Source organism: Mangifera indica, chromosome 14 (assembly GCF_011075055.1).
Source record: "Mangifera indica cultivar Alphonso chromosome 14, CATAS_Mindica_2.1, whole genome shotgun sequence".
NCBI lineage: Eukaryota > Viridiplantae > Streptophyta > Magnoliopsida > Sapindales > Anacardiaceae > Mangifera > Mangifera indica.
Window position 1 is genome coordinate 1 of NC_058150.1, and position 25,573 is coordinate 25,573.

At 35.7% G+C, this 25,573-nt stretch overlaps 2 protein-coding genes and 1 pseudogene across 2 annotated transcripts; 1 reads left to right on the forward strand and 2 right to left on the reverse strand.

The window, feature by feature from the left end:
* Window positions 1-4,510: 4,510 nt before the first annotated feature.
* LOC123196232 lies at window positions 4,511-6,096 on the reverse strand (annotated as a pseudogene).
* Window positions 6,097-6,134: 38 nt separating this feature from the next.
* Window positions 6,135-17,144, forward strand: LOC123196231 (DExH-box ATP-dependent RNA helicase DExH3). The gene is made up of 19 exons (XM_044610166.1): window positions 6,135-6,605; window positions 6,987-7,141; window positions 7,225-7,312; window positions 7,438-7,683; window positions 9,028-9,123; window positions 9,508-9,696; window positions 9,814-9,973; window positions 10,050-10,180; window positions 11,291-11,464; window positions 11,576-11,848; window positions 12,024-12,218; window positions 13,717-13,920; window positions 14,125-14,194; window positions 14,292-14,440; window positions 14,664-14,972; window positions 15,296-15,355; window positions 15,503-15,655; window positions 15,795-15,905; window positions 16,040-17,144. The coding sequence occupies exons 1-19, from the start codon at window positions 6,285-6,287 to the stop codon at window positions 16,514-16,516; spliced, it is 3,561 nt and encodes a 1,186-aa protein (XP_044466101.1). The 5' UTR covers window positions 6,135-6,284; the 3' UTR covers window positions 16,517-17,144.
* A 167-nt stretch (window positions 17,145-17,311) lies between these two features.
* Window positions 17,312-19,229, reverse strand: LOC123195458 (alpha-1,3-arabinosyltransferase XAT3-like). Its single transcript, XM_044609156.1, has 4 exons — window positions 19,222-19,229; window positions 18,757-18,905; window positions 18,572-18,673; window positions 17,312-18,483 (listed from the first exon to the last, which is right to left on the reverse strand). The coding sequence occupies exons 1-4, from the start codon at window positions 19,227-19,229 to the stop codon at window positions 17,312-17,314; spliced, it is 1,431 nt and encodes a 476-aa protein (XP_044465091.1).
* Between the last annotated feature and the right edge of the window lie 6,344 nt (window positions 19,230-25,573).

Here is a 25,573-nt window from a genome sequence, read left to right on the forward strand (position 1 = left end):
AACTGATTTGATCAACTGTAAACGTCCAACATACGTAAGTGAAACAGAAGTCTATAGTCTAATCCTAGCAAGAATTCACTGAATCTAAGGCTACCATTCAAAATATGTAAGACGAGTCGTCACCAAAGGTACCCTCAGATACCGAATAAGGAGAAACCCCAAGATTGATTGAATCTAAGTTGAACCTCCCCTGAAACCCCTGATAGAAAAAGTTGAATCTTTTCTAAATTAGTGACAAGGCCAGACACTTTAGCAAACTCATCCAAAGAAGACTTGATAACTCCCACTGAAAAGGCATATGCATGACAAAACACCATAAGATCATCAATAAAGCAAAGGTGTGTGATCCCTATTTGGCAGCATCACCAGTGATACTAAAAATCTGGATCTAGAGTTGCCTCCCAAAGAATACCACTAAGACCCTTCATAGCCAATACAAAAAGGTATGGAGATAATGGGTCTCCCTGTCTCACCCCTCGGGATGAAGAGAAAAAAACCATACAATTCTCCATTTAAAGCCACCAAGAAATGTGGTGTAGCTATGCATGTCTCAATCCATTTAATCATCATGTGTGGAATGCCCACAGTTTGTAATGCTAATAGGATGAAGTCCCAACTAACTATGTCAAAAGTCTTACGAATGTCCACTTTTAACATGCACCGAGCTGGAGAACCCTTGGCATGATAATTATGCAAAAGCTCTTGAGTCAGTAAAATATTATCTGTAATTTGTCTCCCTAGAACAAAAGCTAACTGAGAATTTCCAATGATGTCAGGCAAAACACACTTTAACCAATTTACATTCACCTTAGAGATACGCTTGTAAAGCATATTGTAGCATGATATTGGTCTGAAGTCCCTTATACTCTTAGAACTCTCCACTTTTGGAACCATAACAATTCGCGTGGAATTGACACATTTGGAAAGTCTACTAGTAGCAAAAAAATGTTTCACTGTTGCTTTGAAATCAGCCTCAATAATATCCCATGACCTTTTAAAAAATAAAGCAATGAAACCATTCAGCTCTGAGGATTTATCATCAGGAATAGAAAAAAGAACATATCGAATTTCTACATCTGTAATAGGAGCAATCAAACTGTCAACAATACTCATTAAGACACATCTCGCAAAATACCTCAAAGCATCCTCCATTGGAGGTCATGCTAGGGTATTAAGTAACCCTTAATAAAACCAAATTGTCAATCTGTCAAGATCTTACTGGTTAGAGATGATATTGTCACTCTCATCCTGTAAACTCAAAACCTCATTTCTAGCCTGCCTATGTATCAAAGACCTATGAAAGAATTTAATATTTTGATCCCTCAAAGTCGACCACTGAATCCTAGATCTTTGTTTTTAAAAGGTCTCCCCATCTTTGCAAAGAGAAAAGTATATCTTCGCTAGGTCTCTCTCCAATGTTATGTGTTCAACTAATAGAGGATTCTGGTCTACGCTAGCTTGTGTTTTTGCCCACTGTGTTTTAGCTTCCCTTACCCTAGTAGTAATGTGGCTAGAATCCCTGATGTGAAGAGACTTTAGCTCACTCTTCAATTTTTGTAATTTCTATGTAAGTCGAAACATCGAATTACCCTCAATAAAAGACTCTCACACTCTCTGAACTGTCTCCAAATAATTATCATGAATAGCCCAAAAATTTAGAAATTTGAATGGAGTGAGTGTCTTAGCTTGTGGAGGTTTGACCCAAACAATCATAAAACTATGATCTAAAGCATCCTTAACCAAGAACTCAAAAACAGTATTTGCCCAAGTCATATACCAAGTGAAGTTACAAAAAACCTAGTTAAGCTTCATTAAAATGGTACCATCCCCTTGTTGGCCATAATGCCAAGTATATCTCAATCCAATGTAGGGAACTCTAATTAACTCAATATCTTGGATACATTGTCCAAAATTATCCATGTAGGAATACCAACCAGTATCACCTCCAACTCTGTCACTTGATCAAAGAATAGCATTAAAATCCCCTATAATCAGCCAAGAGCTTGAGAATGTGCTCGGATTGAATTCCATAATTGTCTTCAATTACCTAGGTTAGAAGAGTCATACATAAAGGTGACATAAAAATTAGACCTATCCAAAACTTTGGTTACCTCACATATAAGCTCCTGAAGAGAAGTCTGAATGTTATTTATATGATACAAGGAAAGATTCCAACAGACCAACACTCGACAAGTTATCAAGGGTATGGTATTAGACAGATACCGCCAAGAGAGGCATATCTTTGACACCACAGAATCCAAATGCAAATACTCTACTTTGATCTCCAAAAGACCCACCAAACCCAAGGAAAATTTTGAAATCCAATCACTCACTGCTCTTTGTTTTGTGAGGTTATTTAGGCCTCTAATATTCCAAGTCCCTATCATATAGAGGTGGAATAAAGCAACAAAGTCAAATTATCGTCAGACTTGAAGGCCAGTTCCCCTCTTACCCTTTCCTCTTGCACGGAGTGCAGCATGTGGAGGAGTAACAGCTTTGGAACCGCTATCAGATGCATAAGAGGTAGTAAAAGGGTTTATACTACTGTCCAGCAAGCCCAAGCAATTAAGAGATTCTGACAAGGATGCTGACTTATTCAACATGCATTCCTCAATGCCCATAATATGTTTCTTCTCCTCCTCAATAGCTTGTGGAGTGTCAAGATCAGAATCTATATCTAAAGAGGTGCTCTGATCTTGTTTTATCACCAAAATCATTGCAAAGGGTCCCACATTATCTTCTCTGGAGACTTTCTCCTTATTTGAACCTATTGTAGGAGTTGTCGTTACCTCATCTATAATTGCCTCTAAAGCTTGAGCTATTTCTGTGGATGTGTCTATCTTCTCCTTAATCACCTTCATTTCTATAATAACAGCTTTCTCTTTTTCTGTAGCTGAGTGTAGAACTGGAACAAGGGTCATATCTGTTGCTGAATCCCCTATGGGTTTCCTTGTCTTCACGTTCTCCTTAAGCTGGCAATTGTGGCCAAAAACCCCATATTTCTCATACCTCTTCAACTTCCATTCATATTTCACTCTTAATTATCTAAGATTTGGAGATAAGCTACATGTTATATTGAAATTGTGCAAAAGAGGTTTCTTTGTATCAATTTCAACACAAACACGAGCATAGAAAAGACAAGTACCACACTTGAGACCATGCTTAGTCCTTTTTGAGTTCATAATGATAGGGTTACTCCATGTAATCAAACCCAGACTAGTAGCTTAGAAATTCTATTCATGTCAAATGAGGTGTGAATATGTCATTGCTACAGAATAATGTGATTTCCTCCAAACATCCAAAGACCTTCCTCTAAAACCCGGTGGACTCTTTCTTCATCTTTGAACCTGAACACTACAAATCCATCTAAGGACATAACTTGTTCTAAGCCATATAGTTTCTCTGTTTGCATAGCTATTGATCTAACAGCTTGATAAGGCATGACATATCTCGGGAAGAAACTGACAATGCATCTAGTCCATTGAGTAATACTCTCATTAATAACATCATCTATTATTACTAAATTGGGTTCCTCACCTTCAATAACACAATCAATTTGCTCAAGGGAAAATCAAGATGTCGAATTGGAAACCCGAATTTTGTCAGTCCAAGATGGGCCTTGAGATGGCAATCATGGTGGTTGAGAGGTGATGCATGGGCAGATTTTGTGGTGGGTGCAGTGGCTGCTTGAGTGGGTAGTGCATGGGCAAGCTGAAATCCAAAGTTGTTTAGTTGCGCTAAGAATGACGAAAATAAAGAAAAACAGTAGCAAAAATAAAAGATCTCCATCAGGAAAATATGGACGGAACAGTGATGCCGACGCACGGCAACCAGCGACCAACGATTGCGTCGATCGACGAAATGCAATTCAAACCAAGTTGAGAGCGTTTTCCAAGGCTCCCATAAACCCTAAACCTAAAGCCCTAAACCCTAAAACCCTAAACCCTAGGCTCGAAACCCAAAATCCTAAACTTTAAACCCTATACCGTATACCCCTAAACCCAAAAGCCCTAAACCCTTAGTTCTTAAACCATAAACTTAACACCTTAAACTCTAAACTCTTTACCCTAATGCCCTATGCCCTAAAGTGCTAATACCTTAATCCCTGAACCTTGAAACACTAAACCTTAATACTATAAACCCTAAACCCTAAATAGGCTTTGATAAATCTTCAAAAGTAAATGATGTATGCTTGTTTTTGAATAGAATATGCAGGCCTAACGAGCTTTTGTCTTTTATGCTTTCCCCCCTATGGTGAGTTTAGGTTGTGTCCAAGTCCTTGTAGGCCCCTGGTACTATACGTTTCTCTTAGTAGATATGTCATGCTCCAAACAAAACAAAATATAAAATTACCAAAGTTAAATAATTAATTTTTTTTTAGCAAAACTTCTATCATAAATATTGGTGAATTGGTCAATGGTATACTTAATCTGGGATATGATTCATAATTTAAGGATTATAGAGATGCTTTATCATTAACCAAGGTAACTAATAAAAAGGAGAATACTCTGAAAAAAAACAACATAAAATCCAAATTCAGACCAAACATTTGGTGCAAAGGCAATGTCAAAACTCTTCACTATAATCAACCCTAAAAACAGACAAGTTACTAATATAGGCGTTACACAAGCCCAAAACATAAACATAAAACCACATTTCCATATTTGAAATCAAACTACCCTACTATAACAATGTCATCAATCTTCAAAATCATTCGAAGAAGCACTCAAAAGTAGTGGTTGCACCACATTCCCATCCAAAATATTTGTAATCAGCCCCTTCCTTAAATTGATACCAGCATTGATTTCCCTCTGAGCATGTCTGTTCCTCAACTCAGTGACCATGGCAATTGGATTCAACCCCGCATTCTCAGCCAAAGTGGAAGGAATAACTTCAAGTGCCTCTGCACATAACCTCACACAATACCCTTCTATTCCATCATAAAGAATCATGCAAACTCCTCTCAGCCTCATCGATCACTAACTGATTTGACCCACAAACAAGCATAGTAGTAGTCCTACCAATATCCTTAATCCCAATAATCTTCATAATCTTACCATCTCCAAGTGAAACCTCCTCCACCAAATTCGCATACCCAACACGAAAATGATCAATATTAGCAATTCAAAGTGTCCGTTATAAACTCAATCTCATTCCTCTCCACATCATTAACCACCAAAATCTTGGATTTTGCCAGATAATGCAATGACAAAATACTCTTTTGAATCAACAACACATTACAACCAGTGGCTTTGATCTTCTTAATTATTCCCAATATATAATTCCTCTCCTCCTTCAAAATCCTATCATTCTGCAAATAATCAGAAACCACATGCTCTACTCAATGTCAGTCTTTGGCGGTGAAATTTGAAACTGAATCACAGCAATTTTGGCGTTCTCAATACGAGTCAGCCCACCCGTCGCATCACTCACTTTCTTTTCAAAAACTAGACCTTTGACCATCTCAGTATCATCAACTGTCCCACCTAATTTCTTTACTATCTTAATATCTCTCAAATCAACTAAATCTGGTTTGGCAGGATCCACTACCGTCAAAACAGCATCAACAGCTAATGGCGCTAGCAACGTAGAGTACTAACTCACAACCTTACTATTTAAAGAAGTACTCATAGACTTAATCAAACTCTCACGGTCAGTTAATTCTACCAGAACAGCCAAAGCCATTAACACAACGATGGCCTTGAATGTAACCTTGTGGAAAGAGTCCGAAATAACGGTTGGATGCATCAACAGCACAAGCTGCCACGATGTTGGCCTGACGTATGTATTCTTTGCGCTTGTTGCCAACATAGGACTCGGTTTTGGACAATGTGGAGTGAGGTTGAGAGATGATCGTAGCCGCCATTGGAAGGTTTAAAGCCTAATGGAGGGGCGTGTGAAGTAGAGAGAAGACTGATGGTAAATAGGAAACCCTAGAAGAGAGTCTGGTGGATTGGGGTTTTGGGTTATCTGGAACAAAGTGGAATTTGAAATGAAAGCAAAGGAGTGAAGAATAGTATCTGTTTACTTAAGGAGGTGTTTGGTAGAAACGATAAGGTTGTTCTTTATTTGGGATAAATACCTCCTGTCCTACGTTTCTTTTTTTTTTCGATTAAATTCAATTGAAAGTAACCAAACGGAGTTAGCAAAAGAAGAGCCGCAAAAGCAAAACCCCACAAAAACCTTCTGCAACATTTTCACTTCACTTCTCCTTCTCCTTGTCCGCTCTCCTCCAAATGTAACCAAATTATCAATCACATAAGCACTTTGTGTTCAACAAAAGGATGCCTTGCTCATCCTTGCTCATGTCTCTAAGACCAACTTCTTCCCTCTTCCATCTATCCCCAAAAACCCTATTAAAATCCTCCCTCTTTTCCCTTCTTTTATCCAGGAACCAATGCCTTTCCTTCAGGTCTTTTCCTCAATTGAGAAGGTACGGGGCTTTTACCTGCTCGGGGGCTGCCACTAGAGCTCGTAGGTTGAATTGGAAGAACGTTTCGTGGCCGTATTTGGAGCAGCAGTGCTCTAATTATGGCCGGTTCGCCTACCTGGACGTTTCCAGCGATGAATCTGATCGTGAATTCGGGTCAAAGCAGCAACAAATGGTTAATTATGCCTTTTTCATCGAATTGGCTAATTTAAATTGAGTATTTTTTTCCTTTATGTGGCAATTTTTATTAGTGATTCAAGCTTTGAGATTGAGGCTGGATAAGGTTGCTCTCTTGAGACAGTACATGTCTCTTTGGTAAATGTTACTGGTGAAAAGAGATTCTGGGCCTAAAATTTTACTTTTGATAGAATTATGCAATTACGCTGCTGCTTAATTTTTTTATTAGTCATCAGTAAGACTGATACGTGAAAATTTAGTTCTCCCTCGTCTCAATGTTGGTTTATGTTGTCAACTTCCAATCTGTTGATGTCCTATATTTCTGTATGTGAGATGTCTAACTCTGACACACAAAACCTTGTTGTTTAATGATTATCAGTGTGGTTCAACCCTTGAAAATATTGAAGATTGGAGGTGGAAGTTAACCATGCTTGTTCGCAACAACGATGAGCAAGAGGTTGTGTCAAGGGAAAGAAAGGACAGACGTGACTTTGAGCAACTTTCATCTTTGGCTACAAGAATGGGATTACATAGGTTTATTAACTATTTGGTTTATAGCATCATTTTTCTTCTATTTTTCATATAACTTCTTGTAACATTTAAATATTTGTTGGCAGTCGTCAATATGCAAAAGTAGTAGTTTTTAGTAAAGTCCCACTGCCAAATTACAGATCTGATCTAGATAATAAGCGTCCACAGAGAGAGGTTTGTTCTGCATACCTCACTTTGCTTTTGCTCAATTTTTTAAATTTAATGTAGTTTGAAATGGGTAATGGAACAAATTCTTAACATTAATTGATGATAAAATTCAATTTGCTGACCACCTTCAGGTTATCTTACCATTTGGACTGTTGAGAGAAGTAGATGGTCATCTCAAAGCTTATGAACAACTCAAATATATAAATAGGGAATATTTCTTGGATAAATCTTTGTCAAATTCAAGTAGTAGTGCAAATATTGGTACTGATGAAAAACTCTACGAGCAGCAGGAGCCACTTGCAAAGAATAGTGTTGTCATGGAGAGAATTCTGCGGCGGCGAAGTTTGCAGCTGCGTGAAAAGGAGCAGGATTGGCAGGTTCATTACTACCCTTATAATTTTATAAACTTCTTCCAGTTTTAGTTATCCTAGCCAGCATTTCTTTCTTTTGTAGTTATTTGAGTAATATGAAGATAATTTTTTTCATTTTATTATTTTGATAATAAGAATTAAATCTCACTCTCTTTTCAATTGCAAAGTCAATGCCACTGCAAGGAAGCATTAATGTTTCTTGTATCCTTATTTTTAAAATGGTGCCTACAACATTACTTTGATCGGATAATTGTGTTGAAGAAAAAGAGCAAGTTTTTACTTGTTCCTTTTTGTAGCTAGTCTTTATACTCGCTCACTCATTGACAAGCTAGATGTTGAAAATAATATATGCTACAGAGGGTTATTGATATAGAGATGATCAATTTCCTTTGCAACGATAACTGTACCGTCAATCAATATTAGAAATCTTTGGGATCAATGTCTCTACTGATCAGTTCAACATTATTGTGGCTGACAATGATGGGAAAATGATAGATACTAACAGAATGGAGTTACTTAAATTGAATTAATTGATTCACTGAGAGTTGTTACAAAAATAAATAAATAGAGGAAAAAATTCCTAGATTGGTGGATAGTGAAGTTTAATTTCAAAGGGATTCAGTTCTTTCATAGCCATTACTCAAAAATTCTAAACAAATCAAATTTAAAATTGGCTAAAAATGAGCAACAAATTCTTTTTCTGCTTAACTCTCAGACTCTGCAGATGTGCACAAATCTCATAACTCAATGAGGTCTGCCTCATATCCATCCATATATTTCAAAATGGTTACTCGGTATTAACAGCAGTGTAATACATTTCTGAAATAATCATCCAAAATAAAACCTTTGTATGCTACTTTTAGAAAGTAGAGCACACACCAACATTTTTATGATTTTAAGATGTAGCATTTGCTTATTTTATAGTGGCTTTTCCTTATTTGGAAAACATCTGTGTTCAGCTTAGGCATTTGTAGAGGTTTTAAATCTGCACTGTGTAATTTTTCATTTTTTTAACAAATTCAAGTACAAAGTTCATGATATATATCATATTACCTGTCAAATATTTAATTCAGTATATGGTTCTGTTTTCCTTTTAATGGGAATTTTATTTTGGTTGCTAAGTTCATTTGTGGTCGCTGCAGTGTAAGTTGAAGATAGTGTGTACTTTTAGCTGTTATAGTTAAAATGTTGGCAGAACAAGGTTCTTATCTTCCAGTAAAATTTGCATGTTTCGTTTTCATGTTTTTTTTCCAGTTTTTATTTTATGATTATGGTGGCTTTCTGTTTCCTTTTTCATTCCTCTGAATGTCTTAAATTTTTTTTTTTTGAAAAACGTCAAATCTTCTGTAGGAATCTCCTGAAGGTCAAAAGATGCTTGAATTTCGTAGAAATCTTCCTGCACATAAGGAGAGGGAAGCATTATTAAATGCCATTGCACAGAATCAGGTGAAGTATAATGAGTTTGGTGTAATGAGTGGATTCTTTTTGCCTTTTTAGATCCTTCCTTTCCTTCGGTCTCTCTATATATGGGTTTGATGTCCAAAAGAAATCCCTGTGGCCTAGATTTAGATACCTTATCCAAGCAGACATTTATTTGTTCTTTTTGCAAAAAGGCATTATCTAGTCCTGGCCTTACCATAGTCGGGTCTTTGTTCTGAGTAAGAGCTTTATTCTGTTTAAGGTCCTAAAACATAAAATCATGTTGCATAAAATGCGATTTGATAGATGCATCTACAAAAAAAGATAATTTTAGTTTTGCATGTATACATAATTTTGAAATTCTTACTGATGACTCACATGCTTTGTAAAAATATGAATTACTGTTTGCAGGTGGTTGTTGTCTCGGGTGAAACTGGCTGTGGTAAAACCACCCAGCTTCCTCAGTACATTTTAGAATCAGAAATTGAAGCTGTGCGTGGAGCAGCCTGCAATATCATATGTACTCAGCCTAGAAGAATATCTGCCATTGCTGTTTCTGAGAGAGTTGCTGCAGAACGAGGAGAGAAAATTGGAGAATCTGTTAGTTTCTTTTTCTGATATTATTACTCTTGCTTCAAAAGCCGAAGCTTGTTTTTCATTTAGTTTATTGTGGTATGGTAAATGAGGATTAATTCCTTTTTCCCCCCCTCTTGAAAGGTTGGTTATAAAGTTCGTCTAGAGGGACTTAAAGGGAGGGACACACGCCTTCTGTTTTGCACAACTGGAATACTATTGAGGAGATTGCTTGTTGACAGAAATTTGAAAGGTGTAACTCACATTATTGTTGATGAGATTCATGAACGTGGAATGAATGAAGGTAACTTAAGAATTCAATAAGTTCCATTTTGGTGGTGTACCAGATGAGATGCTTACCATAGTTTGCAATATTTCAGATTTTCTCCTTATTGTCTTGAAAGAGCTCCTTCCTCGTCGACCAGAATTGAGGTTAATTCTGATGAGTGCAACCCTTAATGCTGAGCTTTTTTCTTCTTACTTTGGCGGTGCTCCAATGCTACATATCCCGGTAATTCTAGGATGCTATGTACTAAATACTTATAGGTGTTAGGAACTAGTCTCTTATTTTCTCAATGTTTTAACCAAGTTGTTCTGGCCTTTAATTTCCGTTCTTTTTCTTTTTTTTCTGAATCTTCATGATGCTACTAAAGCATTAGCAAGTCAGTGATACTATTAATCATATATATCATTACTTTTATCTTAGTTCAATTAGTTTTTTATGGTTGTTGAATAATTCACCGGTTATCATCATCAACTAGTAGTGGTTTATAATTATTTCAGCAATTGGCAGTAGAATTCAAAATTTTTCCCAGAGCTAAAAATTTCTGTCTTACCATCATAAAAGATGGAATGAATTCTTGTTATGAAAGGGCATTATAATGAATCTGGCATTCAAAGAAAATTAGTTATTTGTTGCACTCTGTCACTCAGCATCAAAAGAAAATTAGTTACTTGTTTCACTCGGTCACTTGGCAGTTTTTCATAAGCAATGACCTTGTTTTGCTATTTTCAATCTTACATAACATTTATTTCTTTTGCAACTAAAATTTGTATTTTCTCTATTTATTTATTATTCCTTTTCACAATTAACACCATCTGATTGCTTCCCTGTTTTGTTTATGTAATGATATAAGAAGATGAAGTTAAGATTTATTGCTATTTATGATGGCCTCAGGACAGTGTTATTATTATTTTTTTTTTTTTTTGCGTCCATTTTTGTGGTTTGTCATTTATTTTTCAGTGTTACATGTTGAAGGATTGTTATGATGGTTAGATTCGGAGGACACTGGAAAGTTAAAACTCTGGTTGCATAAATTTCAATACATTCTTTCATTGTCCTTGTTTCTCTGGCTTTTAGGAGTTGCAAATTCTTCTGGGCGCTCATGGTGATTTAAGCCAGCTCTGTCTCTTAAATCCCACTTCCCTTCTTGTGGCATTTTTCTGTAATGCTTCATTCTTTATTTATTTTATTTTCTGTCTTTGGCATAGAATAACCATTAAAAAATAGGAACTGATTTGAATAAATTGTATGCTGGGCTCTCACTATTGTCTTTCCCCACTTTTAACTTTGGCTTGGGGGTCAGTAATGGGGTCATGATTTCTGCTTATTCTGTTTCAGGGCTTTACATATCCAGTTCGAGCACATTTTCTGGAACAGATTCTGGAAAGGACTGGATATCGGTTGACCTCTTATAATCAAATTGATGATTATGGTCAAGAAAAGTCATGGAAAATGCAAAAGCAAGCTCAAGCTCTGAAAAAGAGGAAGAGTCAGATTGCTTCTGCTGTTGAGGTATGGAATTCTTGTGAGGTTAGCTGAATGTAGCATGCTTGAAGGATTCAGGTTTGATTCTACTTTGTTTTGTCTTTCTCTTATACGACTTTACTTTAAACTTGTGAACAGGATGCACTTGAAGCGGCTGACTTCAGAGATTATAGTTTATGCACTCAGGAATCTTTATCCTGTTGGAATCCTGACTCAATTGGATTTAACCTCATTGAGCATGTACTTTGTCACATTGTAAAGAAGGAGAGACCTGGCGCTGTTTTGGTTTTTATGACTGGTTGGGATGACATAAACTCTTTGAAGGATCAGCTCCAAGCTCATCCTCTTTTGGGGGATCCAGGCAGGGTTTTGTTGCTTGCATGCCATGGTTCCATGGCCAGCACTGAACAGGTGTTTTCTCTATCTTCTTGTGTCTGTGTATGTATATATGTGTGTATGTGTGTATATATATATATATAGAGAGTTTGGATTGATAATGATATCTTTCCTCTATTGCTAGTAGTCTTCTCAACTGATTTTCTCTCTCTTCATTTTTTCTGAATCCTTTTTATATTTTTTGATGCAGAGGCTAATATTTGATAAGCCCGAAGATGGAGTGAGGAAAATAGTTCTAGCTACTAACATGGCTGAAACAAGTATCACTATTAATGATGTAGTTTTTGTGGTCGATTGTGGAAAGGCGAAAGAGACATCATATGATGCACTAAATAACACTCCTTGTTTGCTTCCATCTTGGATTTCAAAGGCTTCTGCCCGGCAAGTAATATAATTCTTCTGATAATCATGTGAATAATTTACCTCATTTACTGAATTTTAGCTGATGTGGGGATTGTTGACTACATAAAATTTGGGTGGACAGGACTTGAGCTTTTAGTGTTTATCATTTCTTTACCTAATCCTTTTCCTGAACTTCACTAAGCCAGGCCTTCAAGTTTATACTCTAAATAGAACAAAAAACAATTTTTTTCCTTGGAAATTTTATTAAATCAATGTAGCCAAACCTAGGAAAGCACTGCCAAAAAAGGAGGTGGAGAAAAAAGTGATAGTTTGCGATAGTTCAAATAAGCAAGTGAAATTGGTTTTGACTGGCTTGGTTGTTTAATTGTCTGCATGAGTTTAGGCCAAGCCTATGCTAACTTGTAAATGCAAGATGCACCTGGTTTCAAATGAATGTGGAATTGGCATTCTCCCTCATCTAATAACTTGAACCTCTTGTCAAATCTGACTTTTTTCTTTTTTGTTCTACATTGCTTCCCTGTCATCTTAGGTGCTGGACATGCAATTAGGGGTCAGCATGATGAATAGGAATTTGCATTTGCTTTGATAACACTCTCACAATGCTAATGATTGCCCTTGATCTAAAAATCTATCTAGTGAGCTGATGCTGCTTACCCTACCATTCAAGCTTAGGACCATGTTACTTCTATCAAAGTGTAGGAGAGTAAAACCATTGACTAATCTTAATAACAACAAATGGTTGGTACTTGATAGCAGTTCATTGTTCCAGAATGGCTCTTTTTTTACTTCATTTTGTGAGGTGATGCTGCTTACCCTTCCATTTAAGCTTAGGACCATCTTGCTTCTATCAAAGTGTGGGAGAGTAAAACCATTGACCAATCTTAATACAACAAATGGTTGGTGGAACTTGATAACACTTCATTGTTCCAGAATGGCTCTGTTTTGATTACATTGAATGAATATTGCAAGTTCTGGTGCTATCAAATTTTATAAGGTTGTTTCAGTTTGGGAAGACAATCATGTGACTAAAGTCTTTTATTCTATGTTGTTTATTTATTTATTTATTTATTTATTTTGTGCTTACCGTAGTCATGATCATATATGGGCGGATAGATATTATGGTTAAAATCCCATATGCTACAGTAAAATTTGAATCGTGCTACCTTTAAATCTTTATCTCATTAGATCATGAGGCTGAATAATCCTCAAATTATTCCCAACTTAAAATGGATGTGAAATTTTTTATTATTTTTTTAACTTGCCTTTGATTCTTAACTTTTTCCTACTGCTAATACTATTATAATTATTTTATATTATTTGACATGTATTAATTTTATCCTTGTGATTTGCAATGTGCATTTGGGAAATCTGCTTCTTTCTGTGAATTTTGTTTTTGTAATCAATTCTTTTCACCCAAATTCATTATAAAAGGCTTTGTAGTTATTTGCAGAATATTGTTTTTACTTATTCTGGATCATGGATGTTAACATAATCACTTGTTTTCTGCTCCTGTTCTGCAGAGAAGGGGAAGAGCTGGTCGTGTTCAGCCTGGTGAGTGTTATCATCTCTATCCCAGATGTGTGTATGATGCTTTTGCTGATTATCAGTTGCCAGAACTGTTGAGGACTCCATTGCAGTCATTGTGTCTGCAAATCAAAAGTTTGCAGCTTGGAAGTATATCTGAGTTCCTCTCTAGAGCCTTGCAGCCACCTGAACCTTTATCGGTAATTTTCAATTTGGGTTTCCCCTCAGAACCTGCATAGTTATAAAATTTGCAGATAAAATAAATACTATGGTGGCCTTCTGTCTCGGTTTCAATGTTTTTTTTGAAATACTAGATGTCTTTGTCAGAAGGGCTATTTGCTTCTATTATTAGTATCTGTTTGCAATTGCATTTATCAATTGCTTGACCAATGGTTATTTTGTAGGTAAAAAATGCTGTTGAATATTTAAAGATTATTGGGGCTTTAGATGAGAATGAAAGTCTGACAATACTAGGTGCAGAATTATTCCTATCTTCCCAAGCTGTTTCAATTTAGGGATATTGGTTATTCTACAAGGACAAAACTTTTAATTTTGATTGGTGGCTTTGCAGGACGCAACTTGTCAATGCTTCCAGTTGAGCCTAAACTTGGAAAAATGCTGATATTAGGGGCTATTTTCAACTGTCTTGATCCCATAATGACGGTTGTTGCTGGTCTTAGTCTCCGAGATCCATTCTTGATGCCATTTGACAAGAAGGATGTAAGTTTAATAGCATGATTGGTGCTGCAATTAATGCTTAGTTCTTTCACTATTATTCTTTCCTAGCATTCTTGCTGCTATTTTTCCTTCTTTCCTTCTATGATGTGTATGCCTATTAGAATGTAGTCTTCCAAAACTTCCTGTTTGTTTATCTTTTGAGAGGACTTGGCAGTCAAGGCTTTTATGTAGAGTGAAGATCTAAATATTGTCCTCTTTTTTGCAGCTTGCAGAGTCAGCAAAATCTCAATTTTCTGATCATAACTATAGTGACCACCTTGCACTTGTACGAGCCTATGATGGTTGGAAAGCTGCTGAAAGACAGCAATCTGGTTATGAGTACTGTTGGAAAAATTTTCTCTCCACACAAACACTGAAAGCCATTGACTCTCTCCGTAAGCAGTTCTTTTATTTGCTCAAGGATACTGGTCTGGTAGAACACAATACAGAGAACTGCAATAAATGGAGTCATGATGAGCACCTTGTTCGGGCAGTCATCTGTGCGGGTTTATTCCCTGGAATATGCTCTGTTGTGGTGAGTGATGCACTCATGCTGCATTCTTTTTACAGTTTTACTGTAACATAAATGCTTTCTTATCCTAGTTGCTATATTCACTTGTATGATCTCTTTAGTTGTATTTTGTACATCATTTGTGTTATTTATAAAGCAACTTGAAGTTCCAATGGGAAAAAGTTAGATGTTACGAATATAAAATTAGTCAATTTTCTTGTAGTTCAAAATTAGATTCAGTTGGCTAATTTCCCCGTCTATACCAATTGATCTGTCCGGGTTGTGTGTGACTTCTCTTTTCTACTGGACCTGATGAAAATATTTACTAATACAATTGTAATCTACAGAACAAAGAAAAGTCTATAGCACTAAAAACAATGGAGGATGGTCAGGTGCTTCTATACTCGGTAATTTCTTGTCTTTCAGATCCTTCAGTGTTCACAGAAGAAATTGTTTATTCATTTATATTTTTTTTTCAAAGAATAATGAATGTGAACAGTTACAGATTATATGTTTTCACTTTGATTATTTTTTTCTTTTATGGCATTAAACAGAATTCTGTGAATGCTGGAGTACCCAAAATTCCATACCCATGGCTAGTTTTCAATGAAAAGATTAAAGTGAATTCAGTTTTTCTCCGGGATTCAACTGGTGTATCTGATTCTGTGCTTCTCATGTTTGGAGGGAGCATTTCCAGTGGTGGACTAGTATGTTCTATTGCTACTTCATAGACATTTCTCATAGGAGTAATTTTCCCTGATTGAAGACACTGATGATTGTTTTAGTTCAGTCTTCCTCTTCCACTTGATTTATTTTTATTCTGAAATCATATATTGCTTTTGGTAGGATGGACACCTGAAAATGTTGGGAGGATACTTAGAATTTTTCATGAAACCTGCGGTAGTGGATATGTATATGAGATTAAAACGAGAGATCGATGAACTAATTCAGAAGAGAGTGAGTATGAACTGATGTTTCAGAGATCTATCGGTTTATGTTATGTTTCTTTATCCAGAAGCTCTTGTTTAAGTCATTGCAAGGTTTCTGATTTTGTATTTTTTATTTTCTTGATGCTATATATTTGTGGGTAGCTTCTGAATCCTGAGATGGACATGCAAGTACACAATGAACTCCTGATGGCAGTCAGATTGCTGGTGTCAGAAGATCAATGTGAGGGAAGATTTATCTTTGGTCGTCAGGTGCTGGCACCCTCAAAGAAGGCAGCAAAAGTGACACTTCCAGGTCTGGTCTCCAAAGGAGGAGATGATAATTCCAAGAGTGAGCTGCAAACATTGCTTTCCAGGGCTGGACATGGAGCTCCAACCTACAAGACAAATAGGCTGAAAAACAACCAGTTCCGTTCTACTGTGATGTTTAATGGGTTGGATTTTATGGGGCAACCCTGCAGCAGTAAGAAACGTGCTGAAAAGGATGCAGCTGCTGAGGCTCTGCTTTGGTTGAAAGGCGAAAGCCATTCCTCTGTGCAAGATCTTGACCATGTTTCGATGCTTCTAAAGAAGAGCAAAATAAAAAATAAAAAGAGAATTCCTGGTGCTAAATGGACTTAAGGTAACAAATTTATTTCTGGTGCTAGTTTAAGTAAAGCCGAAATGAAAGACAAAGGGTGATACTAAAGCTTTACTTTTTACTGAGCACTGAAGTTCCTGTCGAAATTGCAAGTTTTGATGACATTTTAGGATTCAGGCAACTGTTGAATTAAAGGCTGGAAGAGGAATATCAATTCACAAAATCGAGCAAAGTCACAACTGACTTTTCTGGACCCTGTTTTAGTGAAAGGGTGAAAAATGGTTCTTTGGGAAGCAAAAACTAGGGATTCCAACTTACATAACTAAACATATATGAACTGAATGCGCTTGACACAAAGTTACTGTCAATTGCATCAGATGGCAACTCCCAATTTCCTATCTTATTGGTTTCAGTAGATTGAAAATTGACATTAAAATTTTTGCAAAAGATATGAATTAGCTAAATAGCTATATATTTTGCACCTGTAACCCGAAGAGCATACGTTATAGGCTCTTTCAAAGTGTATAAGCTATGTATTATACGTTCATTTATGCTCATACTTATTTGCGGAAGTAATCAGTTCTGGATTATCATAGGTTACGGATTGGGATGATGTTCACAATTTGTATTCTATACATACATAATATCTTTCTCAGATTTCATGTTCAATAGATGTCTTTATCAAGTCTTCCATGCAATAATGTGGTTAAAACATAGTTGAAGAAAGATTTTGCGACACTGGATGGTGATGAATTTTCTCTCAATCGATGATATAATGTTACATTAAAGATTCAAACGTCTTTAAATTAAAATTAAGGGGAAATAAATCAATTAATTTACTGATGCAAAAGCTCGAGAGCTTTTAACAAAGTACTTCTAAACCTATTCAAATCAAGCTGTACATTTTGCCTCTCCATGTAAACTGACCTAAACACCTTCCATCCCTGTTTTCCTATTGAGGAGGGATCCTTTATTACTTGATGGTCAATTGGGTATTGTTGTAGCAAACTACTCTCTTCAATCTTAATCTTATATTCCAAGTACCTCATGTTCATTTGCTTAGATGGTTCTTCATAATCTGTTCTTGCCAGCCATTCAAACCCGCCGAAGGGAACAACTTGTATAAAAACTGCTCTTTCAGGAAGAAATATCATGTTAGTCAACCCAGCTCCATGAACTCCCAAGAACACATCACAGGAGTTGACAGTTTCCGCAAATCTTGACAGGTTACTTTCAGCTTCTGTTACAACTACTTGAAAACCCAACTTTCTTCCCATTTCAGCAATCTTACCTGTATTGGTGAATGTTCGTGTTCGCTTTCGCGATATTATCAGAAGTCCAGGCTTAATTTTGTTCTGATCACCATCTTTGAGTTTTATTGCTGTAGCTTTCTTCAAAGAATACGAACTTCTAATAAACTCCCTGAAGTCCTTTATAGAATAATAAGGAGAGGTTGAAGGATCAATACGTAGCTCTCTATCATGCCGTTTAAGGCCAACAATCCCTCTTGTAAAGCAATGAATATCCGTCTCTTTATCTATGTCGATGATGTCATAATTGGATAAGTTTCTGATTACATTTTGAAACTTATTAATCCACCATGAATGTTTGTCGGTGACAATGAATTGTACTTGCCCATTAAACTGTCTGGAGGTTATGTAGAGCGGAATAAGAATGTCACTGAAGTCATGAAAGTGGTTTCCTGAATATCCTCCACTGGAGAAAACAACTGCTGGAATGCTGTGATTTTGAGTGCAATGTGGGAGTTGAAGTTGTTGGACACTTTTTACTGACCATTCCTTAGCGCGACTCATTGCAACTCTGTCATATTTTCTAGCATATGGTCTGATATTCCATGAGCTATTCGCTTCATGTTCATGTGTTGAAGCAAAATATATAGTGGCCGACCTCCCATCAATCCTTATATCATGATTAATCTCGCACAAGTCCGACCTTTCTGTTATATTGCACACAAGCTCATCTATTTTCTTGGGGATAGCATCTGAAACTTGATAAATCAAGATGAAAATGATTCGAGTCAATAATTATATACTTTCTATAGTAATAGATTTATCTAAACAGAAAACAAAAATTACCCTCTATCCGTTGAGAATTGGTGGAATCCATGTGGGAAGTGCTTGTATCTTTGACTATCAGCATCTTGAGATCACTAACATCAATAGATAACCGCAAATTCACTGTAAAAACAAAACAAAACAGACGTGTTGAGGCCCGGTTGAAAAGATGTTCAACCAAAATCATAAAAGATTGAACAACTTACAAACTGGTAGAGGACCCAAATAAGGCTTAAACACAGTGCAGAAGCTCAATGCAATAAGGAAGCAACAAAATATTGCTACGTATCTCAACTTCTTCTGCTCTTGCTTACTGAAGCTTCTAGCAAGTATAGAGTCGTACATCATTTCCTTTCTGCAATTTCTTAACTTTTGCATAGACAAAACCTGCATCTATCTTACATATAATTTGCAAATAAAGAGGCCAAGGCTATACCTATATATGAATTAGCTACTTAATAATTATTGGACGGCTAATCAACATTCGGATACCATTTTGCGGATAATAGGAGAAAGTTGGGGTACATTCTCCAGTGATTTATTGCTTCTCACGTATCATTATTTTGTTAAGTGACTTCATAAATTCCAAAGTAATTAAGAAAGGGACATTCCAATTGACTGCACTGCAACAATTTTTTTTTTTGGTTGAGCTATTGTTATAATTAAACAACTCACTCATTCATCTGATAACTTCAAAATCATCACAAAAAGGAAGCCGGCAGTTGAAAGCAATGAGGAAGGGTTAAACTGGGACGTGAACATTAAAACTTCGTAACTTTTTACAGATTTGTAACAACAAATTACTCATATGGAATTGGACTGCCGACAATTGTTTGGAATATGTATACGTAGCTAGTTTGGTAGAGTGAGACATGTTTAACAATCTTAAGTTGACTGCAAATTAGCATTTGGTGGGACGCATGATGAGGCTGAAACTAGAAATAGCAGGACTGTATTTTAAGTATCGTTTATACGTGTGCGCCTTAAACTAATTATATACTCGTCAGAAGATTACGTTGATTCTTCAAATTTTGGATAGCCCAGAGAAGTTAGTGGCTTGCTATCACAAAATAATAAAATCAACTTCAATCTCTACCTCCCAGTTGAGAGATTAGTTGATGTTTTCTCCACTGGCATATATGGATTATGTTAGGTGAATTCAAATAAATTTATGGGTTAATTCAAATCAAGTTAATGTCAATTTAAGCTCGGTTTAAATTTAAAATAATCAATCTAAATTAAAAAATATTATTTTAAAAAAAGATAAATAATAACCAAAGGGAAGAAAAAAATAAAAATCCTTAAAAAAAAAGAAAAATAATGAACTAACTTGAATGCTCTCCCAAAAAAAATATCTGTTCACGAAAACAAAAATCTTTGTGATTATAATAAACATATATAAAAAGAAAGGCTATGGTTGGATGAGTACATTATACTTAAAACAAAAAAATTTATTATATTTTGACTGAACTCTTATATGTGAAGACACATATATTGTAACTCTTATAAGGAATTATAAATTAAAATAGATACAAATAATTTTAAAAAAAACTAAATAATAAATAAACAAATTGATGTGGGAAGCATTATAATCACACTTACGTCAATGTGAGGTAGCTAATGGACTCAAGCTCTGCCCTCTATAATTATGCTACACTTGATACGATTCTTTCAACTTCAATCGGGATTGATTTGGTATGAATTGGGAATATAAATTCTTGTAAATTAACCAAATATTTAGACATTTAAACTAATCTCAGACTTGATGATCATTGTATTAGAGTATCAGCTATCTTCTGCTTTGATATTATACTTGTACAACCACACTGCTATTTTCAGGTCAAGCCAGCTCCACTTGACAAGAATTCGGAAGACACTTTTGCTTATCGCAGCCTTTATTTAAATGGCTGTAGCTCTATGTAACGAATATCGACTTCTTAATAACTCCCACAAGTATTGCATATAATGAGAATTGTAGTTTATACAGTGATATATCAAAGAGAACTATTTCATGACTTCTTTCATTACTGAATATATAGAGATAAACATAACAGCCACGTTCACATGACTTCTAAGCATAAACAACTACATCATAACAAACTCCTAAACATAGGCAACGTTTTTTATTGGTGTCCTAAAATCAAGCAACAAATAAAACATTCCTAAAGACTAGTTCTGTAGACTAAGGCACATGTACACATCTCCAACAATCTCCTTCTTGCCTTAGTATTGGCTGACACATAATTTGTTTCTTAAATCTTCAAATCTTGCTTTTGGAAGGGCTTTGGTAAGCAAATCTGCAATCTACTCCTCTGTCTTGCAATAAATCAACTTGATTTCACCAAATTTCTGCTTTTCTCTCAAGTGATATAGCTTGATGTTGAAATGCTTTGTTTTTCCATGAAAGACAGGATCTTTTGAAATTGCAATGGCAGCTTGATTGTCTACAAAAATCTCAGTTGGCTCAATCTGCTTCATGTGCAAGTCTGCAAGTATTTTCTGTAACATCCCTCCCTAGAAGTACTACCTACCGAAGGAGAAATGTTACGAATTAATATTCGGAACGTCTATTTTTTTTCTTTTTAAAAATACTTTAAAATAAACACATCATTAAAAGTGTTTAGGAAGTATTCCAAGAAAACTGAAAATCTGGAAGCGAACAAAAGATTTATATACTCATATGAAGACTCATCTGAAAGTATCTGAAAACAGGGAGTAATCATATGCAACTGTACCATAATCTCAAAAAGTCAAAAGTCGATAAGAACATGCCACTGTATGCATGTAATATAAACCAGAGATAACCTGCTCCAGTCGGATCTACCTACGCTGACCTGACCCTGCCTCGCAGCTAACTCGATCACCTGTACCTGCAATCAGGAAAAAAAAGGGAGTGAGTGATAAGAACACTCAATAAGGGGAAAAAATCAAGTAAACCATCTTTTTTTCCTGTTCTAACTCACTTTTGGGACTCAACCTCACATCCTAACCTCTATAAAAGATTAAGGGGGTAATTTAGTTCACTCTTTACTATTTGGGTCATACTTTGTCCTATCTGGTGTCTATTTAATACTTTCTGGAAGCTAACTATAGGGATTTGACACTTTTCTAAGCTCACGTTTTTTTTCTTTCACTATATTATTTCTGAATCTGAATTGAGCTCTACTGCAAGCATGCTCTACTGCGGGCGGTGTAGTGTAAAGTGCCCCCTCATAGTTTATAGCATGCATGCGGGTCTTAAATCTTACTAATTTTGTTTCCATCTAAATTTATTCATAACTCACCAGACATTACTCTTGGGACGACCCTTGAATCTTGAGTCCCAACCTTTTCTTTCTTTTCTTTTTCTCTTTTTTTTTCTTTCCTTTCCTTTCCTTTCCTTTCCTTTCCTTTCTTTCTTTTCCTTTCCAAACTGTGAAATACTGTTCACAACCCTGTTCATTTGACAGGGCAGCCTTCTTTTTCATACAATTTCATAGTCCAAACGGTTCCTAATTCATACAAGTTATATATCGTTGAAAAGAGGATTCAAAGAGCTTTCTAACAATCTATAATAGCACTCGTAATTCATTCAATCAGGCAGTCAAAACAGCAGATAAATTCAGTGGCAAAAACTGCCTCCTCTGTTATTTGATAAAGCAGTCCTTGTGGTTTATGCAATATTTAACAATCCAAATGATCCCCAATTCATACAAGCTATATATCACTGAAAAGATAATTCAAAGATATTTCCAACAAGATATAATAGCACTCATAAATCCTTATATAAGACAGTCAAAACGTGAGATGAAAGCAGTGGTAAAACTGCCTCCTCTGTTTATTTGATAAAACAGTCCTTTTGGTTTATACAATATTTAACAGTTCAAATGATCTCTAATTCATACAAGCTATATATCGTTGGAAATAGGATTCAAAGAGCTTTCCAACAAGATATAATAGCACTCATAATTCATCAAATAAGGCAGCCAAAACATGGGACGAACTCAGTGGCAAAAACTGTAAATATTATGCAACTTTCTGCCATGAACAAAATCACATACATAGACATCCCAAATGGCAAAACAATATTCCTCAACATCAAAATCATCATTTATAACATAGATCCAAGGAACCAAAAACCTAAAACATGTCACCTATCAAGGATGATATCTCTTACCTTGTTTCAAACCAAATCTTTGCAAATTGGTTTCCTTCTCTTTGTTTTACTTCCTTTATCATCAAGATCACTTTAAATCAATACCAAAACACACTAACATATTCACATAGTATGCATATAAACATAGATAAAAGGAGAAGGAAGGAGATCTTTGATTACCAAAGCTTCCAAGGTGTTTCTCTTTTTTTTTTTTTTATTCTATCTTCCAATATCTCTTCAATTTCTTCCTTTGGCTTCAAGAAAGCAAAGAAAAGGCATGAAGTGGCTGCTGGAATATGGACGGAAAAATGATGGAAAAGTTTTCTCTTTCTCTTTATATATAAAGTCTTATCTCTTTCTCTTTTTCTCTTTGTCTTTTTCCTTTTCTTTTCTTTTCTTTTCTTTTTTTTTTTTCTTTTTCTTTAGGTATATTTATATATATATATATATATATATATATATATATATATATATATATATATATAAACACATATATACATGTAAAACAAATATATGTACTTAAAATGGGAAATATCTCTAAATAGAGTCAAAAGACATAAATACCCCTGAAACATACCTGAAGGTATTACATTTTCCTAATCCAAATTGTTTGGTTCACTGTAGCATTAGCTGCAATAAATTCTGCCTCTGTTGTACTTTGAGCAACCACGTCTTGTTTTTTTGAACTCCATGAGAAGATACCTGAACCAAAACTGAAACAAAAACCAGTTGTGCTTCTCATGTCCTCAACAGAACCTGCCCAATCACTGTCAGAAAATCCTTGGAGCTGGAACTCATGACGACAAGAATACTTAATGTCATAATCTGTTGTGCCTTTGACATATCTTAAAATACTTTTAGCAGCTACAAAATGCACTTCACTAGCACAATTCATAAACCTTGACAGCAAACTTACTGCGAACATTATGTCTGGTCTTGTGGCTGTTAGATACATCAAGCAACCAATTAAACTCCTATATAGCACTTCATCAACTTTTTCAGCTCTATCTTCTTTGCTAAACTTCTCCTTTTGATTCATTGGTGTGCTGATGTCTTTGCAATCTTCCATATGAAATTTCTTCAGAATTTCCTTTGCAAACTTCTTTTGACATATGAATACTCCATTATCACTTTGCTTCACCTCCATGCCAAGAAAATAAGTCAATAAACCGAGATCAGTCATCTCAAAGGCTTTGAACATCTCAGCTTTAAATTCATCCACTAGCTTCTCATTGCTTCCTGTAACAAGCATGTCATCAACATAAACAGACACTATAATTAAGTTAATATCTGATTTCTTCACATATAAAGTAGCTTCACTTGGACATTCAATAAATCTAAGGCTTTGAAGATAATCGTCAACTTTGTTGTACCAGGCCTTGGGAGCCTGCTTAAGGCCATATAAAGCCTTTCTCAATCTATAAACTTTCTCCTCCTTTCCCTTAACGAGAAATCCCTTTGGCTGCTCAACATAGATTTCTTCTTGAAGATAACCATTCAAAAAGGCTGATTTTACATCTAAGTGGTAAAGTCTCCAACCTTTTTGTGCAGCCAAGGCTAACAACATCCTGATAGTGTCCAAGCGTGTAACAGGAGAGAAAGTTTCTGAAAAATCTACCCCATAAACTTGATTGTACCCCTTCACGACTAATCTGGCTTTGTGTTTGTTCACAGAACCATCAGCATTGAATTTGGTTTTGTAAACCCATTTCACTCCAATGATTTTTCTATTTTCAAGTCTGTCTACCAATTCCCAAGTGCCATTCTTCTCAATCATACGAAGCTCCTCTCTCATGGCTTCAATCCATTTGTCATCCTTTTCAGCTTCTTTAAATTCTGCAGGTTCAAACACAGCAACATTGCTTCTTTCATAGATATTAGATAAAGATCTTGTGTCACGAACTAGGTTATCATCTTCATTGTCATCAAGGTACTGTGAGTTTACTGGCAGCTGCTTTTCTGATGATTATTCCCAACTCCATTGTTTGTCTTCCATAAACTTGGTATCTCGGCTTACAATAATTTTTCCATTTTGTGGTTGGAAAATTCTGTAAGCTTTAAAAGTGCTGCTATATCCAATAAAAATACCTGTTTCTGTCTTCTTATCAAGTTTGTCTCGTTTCACTTATGGCACATAAGAAAAAGAGAGACAACCAAAAATTTTCAGATTTTGTAAATCTGGTTTGTAGCCGAACCAAGCTTCAAACAGTGTTTTTCCTTGCACAGTTTTAATTGTCAGTTTGTTTAATAGGAAAATTGCAGTACTTGTGGCTTCTGCCCAAAGATTCTTTGGTAACTTCTTTTCATAAAGCATGCACCTTGCCATCTCCATGACGTTCCGATTTTTTCTCTCACTCACATCATTCTGTTGTGGAGTGTAAGGTGCTATTAGCTGGTGCTCAATACCTGCTTCCTCACAAAACTTATCAAAAGTTTCATTTGCATATTCTTTTCCATTGTCTGACCTTACTGTGCGCAACCTGTAATTACTTTGATTCTCCACCCAAGTTTTAAACTTCCAAAATACATTAGCAACCTCAGATTTGGATTTAAGAAAATAAATCCAGCAAAATCTGGTATAATCATCTATAAAGACAATATAATATTTACTACCATTTAAGGATAGAGTTGTCTGAGGTCCTCCAACATCGGTGTGTACAAGTTGCAGCTTGCATGATGCTCTCCAGGCTGTTTGAGGAAATGGTTTTCTAACTTGCTTTTCATATTGACAAGCCACACAATCTGATAGCTTATCTTCCAACAACGGTACACCTTTCACAAAGTTGTTTTTCTGCATGTATAGAAGTCCAGCATGGTGAAAGTGCCCAAGTTTTTTGTGCCATAATTCTGCGTTGTTTACATGACTTGCAAGTGTTGCTTGCTCATTC

Coding starts and splice junctions, on each gene's coding strand:
- LOC123196231 (XM_044610166.1), top strand. CDS start 6,285: ATGCCTTGCTCATCCTTGCTCATGTCTCTAAGACCAACTTCTTCCCTC. Junction 9,697..9,813: donor GAGAGAAAATTGGAGAATCT/GTTAGTTTCTTT, acceptor CCCTCTTGAAAG/GTTGGTTATAAAGTTCGTCT. Junction 14,195..14,291: donor TGAAAGTCTGACAATACTAG/GTGCAGAATTAT, acceptor GTGGCTTTGCAG/GACGCAACTTGTCAATGCTT.
- LOC123195458 (XM_044609156.1), bottom strand. Junction 18,674..18,756: donor TTTGGGTCCTCTACCAGTTT/GTAAGTTGTTCA, acceptor TTGTTTTTACAG/TGAATTTGCGGTTATCTATT. Junction 18,484..18,571: donor CAATTCTCAACGGATAGAGG/GTAATTTTTGTT, acceptor TGATTTATCAAG/TTTCAGATGCTATCCCCAAG.